Here is an 11167-nt window from a genome sequence, read left to right as displayed (position 1 = left end):
AATGCACCCCCATTGTTGATTCGTAATGATATGGTTGTGAAGCTTTATATAGAGTACTTTATTGATTTTGATTAGATATTGAGAATTCAATGTTCATAAACTTTAATTTTGTTTTGAGACTTTTATGAACATCATTTGAATGAATAAAATCATGTAATTTACTTTCATAAATCAAGTGAGATTTTGTCATCGACCAGTAATTGTTGTGAGAGATGTAGTTATGAAGGTCATAACAAACGTATTTGTAATTTCTTTTCAATAAATTTTGATGTTAGCGAATATGTGTCACAGTATCATGTTGTAACATACAAAGGAATGAATGTAATTGATTGTTCATCTAGTTTTAATACTTCTCATATGTCATATACATAAATTTTTAAAACATTTTACATATGTTAAATGAATATAAATTAAAATATTTATTAAATAGATTATCTTGAAAGTTAAATTACTATATTTTTTAATTAGATTAATAATTTTTTTCTGGAGATTCATATAATCTTGATAGGCATATATATGTAGAAAATAGCATGCATCTACAACAAAATAAAGATATATAATATATGAAAAAATACATAATATATTTAGGTAAATAATAATATGTATGTCATACATTGTTAATAAGTCTCTCATGTACATATAAAATATATGACATTCTTATTTATATATGCATAGACTAAATTCGTTAAATATCTAGAGATACAAATTTATCTAAATGTATTTTTTATACGTATAATTTATTTTCATATATTTTGTAAAATGTATCTCTTATATATTTACTATATGTATCTCTTATTTGAATATTCAAATCCCATTGATTAATATAAAATTTCAGTTTTGACACAACATGTAAATCATCCACATCATTCAGTAGTCACAACTATTGTTCTCAATAATTAGTCTCTTATATGCATGTCATATACTTCATATATATTGAGAGATTTATACACTAAATTTGTTAAAATATAGAGACATACAATTAGCGTAAATGTATATCTTCTATGTGCTAGTTATTACATTTTTTGTAAATTATAGCTCATATTTATGTAATAGCTATGTCTCCTATTTAAAATTGTATCTGATAAATAAATGTGAAATTTTAATTTTTTCACAATATTAAAAATCATTCACAAACAAACAGTAGGTACAGAAAGTAGGGAAACTAACCAAAAGGAAGAGTTGAATAACTTCTTAGTAAAATAAAATATCCAAACAAAACACGACTAGTTTAGTTCAACACAATACAATATTTACAAATTAAAATTTAAAAACTATTGAAAATAGAATTGCGTCTAGAAAAATCATAACAGTGACAACTAGACCCACTCAATAGTAACTACGTCTTTTTTTGAAATTGGTGGCATGAAAGTTAGTTTAGGCCTCAGTGGGTCGTCATTGTCACTTAAGTAATTGTTATCCGCCTTATCGATTCCATACTTTCAAAGCAGAATTGCAAATCTCAAACGATGGTATTCCGCCACGACACCAGAAGATGTTATGTCTGCCCTTTTGTTCAGGTACTTAGCAAACAAAGCTACAAAAAATCCACAATCCCTGCATATTGATTAATTTACAAGTAGTTAGTTGTTATTGTAGATACAAAATTTAACATAAAACAAGATCCTAAAACTTATAGAAAATTCCTGCATATGATAATTTTGTTAGAGTTACATGCATTATTTGAGACTACAAAAAACATACACAAAAATACTACTCTTATCCAACAAAAGAGACACAAATTTGAAACATACATGTATCTACATTTTATGCGCATAACTTGTAAGAGATACATCCTAATCAAAGTAAAAAATTTAAATGTATCTCTTTATATAGTAACTTGTATCTCTCAGATACATAACTAAGAAAAAATATATATAATATACCACTAGATACATAATAAAAATGTAATGCTTATATATGTATCTTTTGCATTATTAATATTTATCTCTCTTATACATTTTTTCACACAAATAAAAACCTGTGAGAGACACATACATATACAGAATTAGATAAGAATTAAAGAAAAATTATCAGACTTAACAGAAAATGTATCTTGAACTAAAATAAACCTGGAATACCTTTGGAAGAACATCTCTGATGGCAACTTCAACAACTCTTCCTCTTTTGGCATGAACTACACCTCCTGAACTCGTAGATCCTCTTTTCGTAGAAACACCGACTCCTTTTTTCTTAGCCCCATTTTGCATGCTTTTCATGCAATTTTTTTATCGCAGAAAACTTATTTCAGTGATTGAATTTATTTTCACAAAAATCATCAGAATTTTTATCAAAAACTCTAGGGACAAAAGAAACAACATCTACATATTATTCAATGTTATCAATTTGACAGATTCCAAAACTAAAAGATAAACATGAATCAACTTCATGATGTAAATTCAATCGAAATAAACTTGAAAATTTTAAATTATAAGTCTTTATTTGACAATTTTAACAAAAATAGAGTATGAAAAATCACCACACAAAATTCGCCTTTGAAATAGGAAAAAAGACAATTTGGTAAAGGTAAGTATCAGATAAAAAGATACTACTAACATGTATCTGAACTTATAACCCCAAAATTAAGAAGTTGGGATATTTATAATTTTTTGAAATTGAAGAAACTTTTAATAATTTAATAACTAAAATTGTCCTTTTATGTAATTTTTTCTTAATTTAAACAAAATCTTCTCTAGCAGGACATGTTAAGACAACACTGAAAGCTTTTGGGCCAAAAATAAAATCACCATCTCTAGGTTAATACGAAAAACAAAAAGATACTATCACAAAGAAAGTCAAATTATGAAGCTTGGGAGATCGCAATTCTATCTCTTTCTTTTTCACGGTTCTAGTCTAGATAGTTTGTACACAATCAACTAATCTATTAAGAAAAATACAGTTAGACCTACAACTGCGATACAATCAATACACTAGTTCATCTTTGGATTTAGTATGAAGGACAAAAAGTCGCAACAAATGTGCAAGAGAAGTTAAAAAACGTAAGGACAACAAAAATTCGCTCCTTCATTTCATTGTTGAACCTCTTTTAATTTGGAATGACCCAACGATTGATTTTAATGTTTTAGAACCCTAAGCCAAGCTAAAATTTTAAACGATTTAGGGCCTGTTTGGCCATGAAATTTTTTCTCCTTTTTCCGAAAAAAATTTTCGGAATTGGAAATTATGGTTTTTGGCAATGAAAAATTGGAAAATAATTCCGACTTTTTTTTCTAAAAAGTGAAAACAGGTTTTTGGTGTTTTCACAATTTTGCAACTCCAATTCCAACTTTTATTATTATTACATATAACCTCAATCTTTTAAATTTTTACATAAAACTCTCCTTATAACATTACTTTTTCAATATTACGTATATAACAGTTTTAAAAAATAAGATAATTATGATTTCAAACTTAATGCTATCCTAATTAATATATCTCTTTTTCTCTCTCATAATTATTTTTCTCCCTTATTTAAGACTTTATTTTACTGCTTATGATCCTAATTACCATAATATAATAATAATAATAATAATAATAATAATAATAATAATAATAATAATAATAATAATAATTTTTCTGTTGTGATACAAACGTTTAAGGAATTATAGTCATGTAATTAATAATGAATAATCGCTTTCTATATTTATAGAATTAATAAAGTTGTAGCAAATTAGTTTACCATTGTCACAAATTATTCTCATTTTTAATTTGGTTATATATATTATATTGTGTACATCCTTATTGTACTATTCAAATATAAGTAGTTTATATTATATATAAGCTAAGAATATAAATCGGTGATACATATTTTTCATAAAAAAATATGTCCAATTTAACAAATTTATACCTTAAACTGCAACTGCTATCTTTATATACCATAATACTTGGTATCATTATACACAAAGTATTATATTTAAACCTATATTTATATAAAACATTATATTTATAACAAAAATATACAAAGTATGTTATATATAAAGTGTATACCATGTATATATCATATACACACATATATAAATATAAAAAGTATTTAGAAACATACTAAGCATATTTATAACATAAATATACAAAGTATGTTATATATGAAGTTTATACCATGCATATATCATATAAACATATATAAATATATAAAGAAACATACTAAGCATATTTACATATTTATGGTATATGATATAATATACCATAAATATGCAAAGTATGTTTTACATAGAAGTAATTTATTCACACACAGTAAAATCTTTCATGTATAAAAAAATTAAAGAAATAAATTAGTGACACCCTAAAATTTAATAACAACTCATCATTTCCTACTTTTTAGGAACGGAAAATAAAGGAAATAAATTAAATAAATTCCTATAAAAATAAATTTATTTGAAAGATTATATTTGTTACCTAAAAAATAGGAGACAGTGATATGTTAATATAACATCCATATTTAAAATTTTCAAATATGAGAAAACGGCTAACTAATGTAAATATTATATATGTCATAATTGAAATTCATTAAATATGATTATATGTAATTATTTTTATAAAAGTAGCTAATTGTGTTCGTTTCCCTTTAATAGGTAAATTTTAGTTGGGTGATTTTGATATTTTGTAAGAGTTAGGTCATAAAATCATATTTTAAAAAGCTTTTGCAAAAGTCAAAACAAAAATTCAAATAAAACATGAACAAACACAACTCTAACTCCAACTCTAAAAATTTTTAGTTTTTATGGTCAAACGGCTACTTAAGAAATAAGTTAGAGATTGAAATAAGTGTTTGTCTACCAGATCATATCAAAATTGGAACAAGTTAACTTACAACATAAACATATTAGACCAAAAGCGAATGCAAAACTAGGATCATAAAAGCTGATTGAAGAGAAATCTTGATGATTTAAAGCTGTAATACCAAAGAGCCAAAACTATAGATATTACAATAAAGAGCCAAAACCCCTCTCAAAAATAATAAGATATTTTGCAACTACTTAAAGTTAAACATAATCAATAAGGGAAATACTGGATGATTTTAATAATGATATACTTCTTATATATTTCTTTTAAATTTGTCAAGCGACTACTCATTTGTCCTTGTTAACAGAAGATTTAAAGAGTTTTTGGATCAGTCTGATAAAAAACAATATCTCCATTGTCACTAACATAATGATCTTGCTTCATGCTTTTCACTAAATTTCCAACCAAGTGAAATGGAATTAGTCCCGACTTTTTTGGTTCCCTGTAATATCTCCCAAGAACTGGCTTTGCAGCTTTTGTCTGTAACAAAAATATAAAAATAAATAAATAAATAAATATATAAACAAACCATTTAACAAATAAGCAAAATAGATGGATAATGTGAAAAAATATCGAACAGAAAAATACCGCTTCCACAAGGTGATAATGTGGTATCTGAGGGAAAAGATGGTGAATAACATGAGTGCCAATATCATGATGAATATTATTAAAAATACCATAATCTCGATCAATAGTAGTTAATCCTCCTCTTAAATAATTCCACTCCTATTTTTCAAATAAACAAAAATATATTAGAAACTTCAGACGGAAAACATATTGTCAGAACATCGAACAAAAGAAAGCTAAATTTACCGACCTTGCCACGATACCAAGGCAACTTTTGTTCATAGCCATGGTGGTGCAAATATGTCACAAAATCCAACCACATCACAAAAACCTGAAAACCAATAAAATAATAAGATATCAGGCTAGTGGGTCATAATATAGAAACAACACATAACATGCATTGTAATAACTTAAAAAATTATTTTCGTTCAGCACAAACAACTAATTTATGATGGAGGGACCCTTGCTGACATAATAAATTTCAACAATGCAATAAATTGCACCATCTTAAGGAAAAATTAGATATCTTAATGAAAATGACAAACCATATATAGGGAGCACCATAAAGCATAAGCAATTGGAGAGAGCCAATGACAAAGCGAAAAATGGAAAAGGCCTCTTTTAACGGCTAATAAAGACAACAATAACAAACACAAATAGCTCAACAAGTGGGGTGAGAAGAGGAAAGGGCAAAAGTTGCCGCCAATCTAACTTGTCAAGTAGAGAAACAATTTACTACTCCCTTCGTTTCGTTTTAGTTGAACTTTTTTTCTAAAAATATTTATTTCAATTTAACTGTCCTTTTTTTATGAAATTAAAAGTAATTTATTATATTCTATCAATACTATCCTCAACAATAAATGACTAAACAAAATATGTTTAGTCAAATTTATATTTTCAAAGCATAATTAATAAGGCTAATTTGATAAAATAAATCCCTAATAAATGTTTTCTTAAGGAGAGAGCAAATAAAAAAGGACCAACTATTTTGAAACGGAGAGAGTATAAGCACTAATAAGTGGGAAATTCTAGCGACAAGAACAGCTCATTTATGAATGTGGTCCCTGACTAACAATCATAAATACAACATCTACCAAAATATAAGAAAATTAAGTGATAAAATTTGAAAAGGACAGACCATATAGGGAACCCCATAAATCTTTAGCAGATGAAGAGAGCCGATAACAGAATTTAGATAGTAGAGGATAGCAACCATGATAGACCAGCACAACGTTGATATAACCACATATTTTCTCTCATGAGGTTGAAACAAATCACTAAATGGACTAAAATGAGAACCCTTTTTCCCAGGACTTCTACTAATCTGCATTACCAAATTAGCACAAAAAACAAAAATTAAGAGAATAATAATAGCCAACATTGAACAACAAAAATATGAAAAGACAATAAGAAAATTATTACCAGGTATATAGGATAGGCTAATAGGGGGAATGGAATCTTGAACCTAAAAAACTTTGTTGCGAAATCAAGATTTTTATATAGCTTCTCTGACATCTGCAAGGAAGAAAAGAAACATAACTAATATAAAAATAAATTTGACTAATTTAATGGCATTAACTTATAGAATGAAAATTCTAATTCACCGGCACCCAAGATTCATCAGCTTCAACATTGCCATGGTTCTGATGGTGAGTTTTATGGCTAATTCTCCTGCAACAATTTATGAGGGTAATAAAACCATCAGCCTAAAGAAATTAGCATAAGATAATCATGACACTGAAATAGCACAATTTTGGATGACCAGACATGAGAGCAACAACACAAAGCCGAGTTCAAGCAACATAGGCTGCCCTCACTTAACAATAGAAAATATAGACAACGACATTGCAAACATTATCTTTAAATTGAATAACACAACAAACTGAACAAATAAGATAAAGGGAACATGAATGAAGACAAAGAGCGAATTTCAAATTAACTCCCAAAAAAAAAAATATAATGAAAATGGAGAAGAGATGAAGAGAACATACCATCCATGATAAGGCACAAGGATAAAAGAATGAAGAATGTGGCCAACCACACTATTTAAAAATGCACTGTCAGAAAAGCTTCCATGACCACTGCAAATTAAAGAAACACACCAAATATAAAAAAATCAACTAGCCAATTAAAATAATAGCATAAAACAACAACTAAAATAATACAGTTATAAACAAATAAGTTACTAAATATAGAAGAAGCTAGTGACGTACCAATCATGACCAAGAACAAAAAATGCCCAAAACATTGTACCCTGTAAAACCCAATAGACAGGCCAGAATTTCCAATTGTCCAAGAAAAGTGCCAGGGCAAGTAATGCAGACACTACAACGACATCTCTGAGCACATAACTTAGGGATCTCCATGGATTTTTCACCCAACAATGCTTTGGAATTGCAGAGCGAATTTCGGATAACTTAAATGGAGGAAAAGCACTTGGATCAAATTCCAACTCCTTTTCATCATTGGGAGAAACAAAATCTGCTCCAAGAGACCCCATTGGTGTCAACAACACAGTCTAGCCTGGAAAAAATAAAAGAACAAGGCATCACAAAATTAGGCAGGCAATACATACCAAACACATAAATATATTAATTCAAATCAAATAAAATATTCTATAACGACTATAACTGTGATAAGAGAAGTCTTCAATACATTCTAAATAATTTCATGCATACATAACAATTTCAAAACTCAGGCACCTCAACAAAATTTTACATTTTAAGATTGTTGACTTAATTCACAGGACGAGTAGCTAAACACGTCAGTCACAAAAAAGCAGGGAAGAAAATACATCATGCAGCGCAAAGCGTTACGTTAACGGAGCCAATAGCCAGAAAAATGTTGTAGTCGTACTTTAAGCCATCAAGATGGTCGAACAAACAGTTGAGGTACCTACAGACAGAACCAGACCCTCAAGATCAAAGCAATACATGTAGTAACATATTCCAAAGTTTTTGGCTCAATGCAATCTTTTGTCGTAAGTAGTAACTAGTGTCTAGTAGGGCAGCAGGCGTCTGACTGCTGGCCTTCCTGGGCTTTGGCTGTATTGGAATGAAAATAGAATGGGATGGGCCGACGATATCCAGTTGGGCAATCTAGGCCCAACTCGAAGAAATTGAAATTCAGTATAAATGAGTAGTACTTACATGGATCCCACCAAGTTCACCCTAATTATTTTTGGCTAAATAACATAAATATCAACCCTTTAAAAGTAATTATATTCTTTCCCACTTTTTTTAATTACTTTACTCTCCCTCCCTATTAATATACATAATATTCTGTATATATGTGAAATTTTTGTAATATGTTTAGGGAGTTGAGAATTTTTATAATATTAAAAACATAAGTTGTGTATTTGTGTAATTTTTAGATTATTTTTTGTTCCTATTCTTTGCTAAATTATAAATAATTCATTATTTTACAATTTTTGAATTCATAATTAACAACCGAATAAAAAATTTTAAAGTTGAAATATATAATTCTAAACTTAAGAATGTAACAGTTAATTAATTTATTTTGCTCGGATATATAATTAAAATCTGAATACATAATTTTGAAGTTGAGATACATAATTTTGATTACTAAATATATACATTTCTAAAACTATCTGGTCAAGATATATAATACATTAACCAGACCAAAGTGAGATACATAATACAATTATGTATTCAAAATTTATGAATTTATGGATGTATCTGTTTTAAAAAAATGATTTAGGTAATTAATAGAAAAGATGTGAATTTTATATAGTTTAGTTAAAATAAGTTGTGGTGTGATATAATTTTTTTCTAAATACTACTCACAAGTAAAAATAATTAAATGATTGGATGCTTTGAAGTTTCGCGATCCTTAAACCGAATACTAAATCAAAGAAATAAACTTCAGGAACGAAAAAAACAGACCTGAAGTAACAAAATTAGTTTGAATCGATCAACTTTTGTGAATTAAAAGCCCAACAATAGGATAAGAGGCAAAGCTAGAGAGAGCCTAAACAAGTATGATTAATCAAGTAAATGAAGTAGATGTTAAATATCCTTTTAAATTCTGTGTGTGAATCATCAAAATTAGAAGTAAACATGTTCTATATTACTGCCCTTACAAGCAACAACATTTGGGCCAAAGTTAATGCGTCCTGAAAAACACTTACCCCTAACTACATCCACCTCTACAGAATGCCAGTTCTAAACAAGACATGACATGTTAGACAAAACCCACTGCGGGTAAATAGCAATGACAAATTTATATGTACATGACAAAAATGCCAATAACAAAACTCAACTTTATATGTGCATGATAAATTGACACAAACATAAATAGCAAAAGACGTCCAACTCTAAATCTTGAATTTGCTATGGTAATAAATAATATAGCAACACACAAATAAAGAGCAGAACCCACCGATCCTAAAAAGAAGATTGGACACGAAAAGGGATAACTAACACAAGAATAAAGCAAACACTTAATGGGATATTTTACAAGAGAATTAATTCTAACTAACCCAGAAAATAAGCAAAGAAATGTTTAGTGTGAAATGAAAGGTTGCTATAAAACAGATAAATAATAAATATACAGTTTAAAATACCAGCAATACTCAGTGGCGCAGACACATGCAACGTTCACTCTATTATATCCAACTATCTATGGAAAAAAAATAAAGTTCCATATGAAGGAATGGTACTATTTTAGAAAATATTGTGTCACACGGTCAAAAGTAATTATAATCGCTAGTACAATGTCTTGGCTATTTCTGTAATGACTAGCTACACAATGTAAAACTCCTAAAACTTATTGATTTTTCAAGATTTTTTATCATAAAAATTGAGTCAATATATTTCAAATACCAAATGAATACAAAAAATTGCTAAACATCTAAATTATGAAAATCAAATTTCCCAAGCTCCTAAAACCACTAGAAAGATGAAAAAATATAGCTTAAACAATATATTGAAGTTATTATTAACATATCGAAATTAAACAAAGATAGAAGTAGTTAAAACATAGAAGTTAATTATGTACCACCCCATTGGCATAGCTACATTGAACCAATGATGGTCACTTCAACATCTTTCGTCAAAAAAATATGTTATGTATATAAAACAACTCATTGTGAATATAAGTCAAGAACAACTTTTAAGAGACATATACTAATGTTTTGAACACCTTTAGCAAAATTTCTAAAATCGTCACTATAACCACACTACAAGATTAAACAAACAATTGCAGAAGAGCATATCAGAGCAGTGAATTTCAAATACCGAATACTTCAAAGAAAAGAGAGCTAAACATTCTTCAAGTACCTCACTAATTTTGTGTTTTCACTTCAATTTTTGAGTTGTTGAGAAAGAAAGGTGAAGGATGATTTATTTATACAAATTTTTAGTGAAATGAAAAGCCAATGTATAAGGCTATGTGAATTGGAAGAGACGTGATAGGTGGGTTGTGTATATTAATGAACATTCAATTCATTCAATAACCCTAGTACATCGTAGTTCCCTACTTGTATAAATTCCTTTCGAAAAAAACAATAAAATTTTGCCTTTTTCCAGCCTAGTTTTACCATTAATTTGGTTGGCGCGCACACACCCTCTCTCTTTTTGTTCGGGTGGTTGTAACCTTTTGTATTGTACTAGGCTTGCAAAATCAGCTCATCAAATTATAATTCTCTAATTTCTTAGGTTTGAATAAATTAGTGACTCATTTATTTTATTAATTTAATATATTTTGATATGATATACTTAAAATATTTAGTCTAATTGTTATTTAATGTTTTTTGACTATACATCAATTTTATCGTTATATAATGATAAAAAAACTACATTTA

General features: G+C 28.1%; 1 protein-coding gene and 1 long non-coding RNA gene across 8 annotated transcripts; both read right to left on the bottom strand.

The window, feature by feature from the left end:
* Window positions 1-1179: 1179 nt before the first annotated feature.
* Window positions 1180-2579, bottom strand: LOC124899680. The gene is made up of 2 exons (XR_007057014.1): window positions 2079-2579; window positions 1180-1554 (listed from the first exon to the last, which is right to left on the bottom strand). It is a non-coding gene; the product is annotated as an uncharacterized LOC124899680 (long non-coding RNA).
* A 2276-nt stretch (window positions 2580-4855) lies between these two features.
* Window positions 4856-10928, bottom strand: LOC107873419 (omega-3 fatty acid desaturase, endoplasmic reticulum-like). 7 transcript variants are annotated; one of them, XM_016720263.2, is made up of 9 exons: window positions 10644-10928; window positions 7557-7866; window positions 7335-7424; window positions 6948-7014; window positions 6766-6858; window positions 6482-6667; window positions 5594-5674; window positions 5365-5502; window positions 4856-5256 (listed from the first exon to the last, which is right to left on the bottom strand). In XM_016720263.2, exons 2-9 carry the CDS (start codon window positions 7841-7843, stop codon window positions 5089-5091), a joined length of 1110 nt encoding a protein of 369 aa, XP_016575749.2. In that variant the 5' UTR covers window positions 7844-7866; window positions 10644-10928; the 3' UTR covers window positions 4856-5088. The 7 variants fall into 7 exon arrangements, with proteins under 7 accessions (XP_016575749.2, XP_047270674.1, XP_047270673.1 ...); XM_047414718.1 differs by having other exon boundaries at window positions 6954-7014; window positions 10644-10812; XM_047414717.1 differs by having other exon boundaries at window positions 10602-10751.
* Between the last annotated feature and the right edge of the window lie 239 nt (window positions 10929-11167).

Source organism: Capsicum annuum, chromosome 6, assembly GCF_002878395.1.
Source record: "Capsicum annuum cultivar UCD-10X-F1 chromosome 6, UCD10Xv1.1, whole genome shotgun sequence".
NCBI classification, from domain to species: Eukaryota; Viridiplantae; Streptophyta; class Magnoliopsida; order Solanales; family Solanaceae; genus Capsicum; species Capsicum annuum.
Note: the sequence above shows the minus strand (reverse complement) of the source record. Positions and strands in the feature narration are given on the sequence as shown.

Excerpts from the sequence above, each read along its gene's own strand:
- LOC107873419 (XM_016720263.2), bottom strand. The coding sequence starts at position 7,843 with ATGGGGTCTCTTGGAGCAGATTTTGTTTCTCCCAATGATGAAAAGGAG. Across the intron at positions 7,425-7,556 it reads TTTGTTCTTGGTCATGATTG|TGGTCATGGAAGCTTTTCTG; the intron begins GTACGTCACTAG and ends TTTAATTTGCAG. Across the intron at positions 5,257-5,364 it reads ATTATCACCTTGTGGAAGCG|ACAAAAGCTGCAAAGCCAGT; the intron begins GTATTTTTCTGT and ends TTTTTGTTACAG.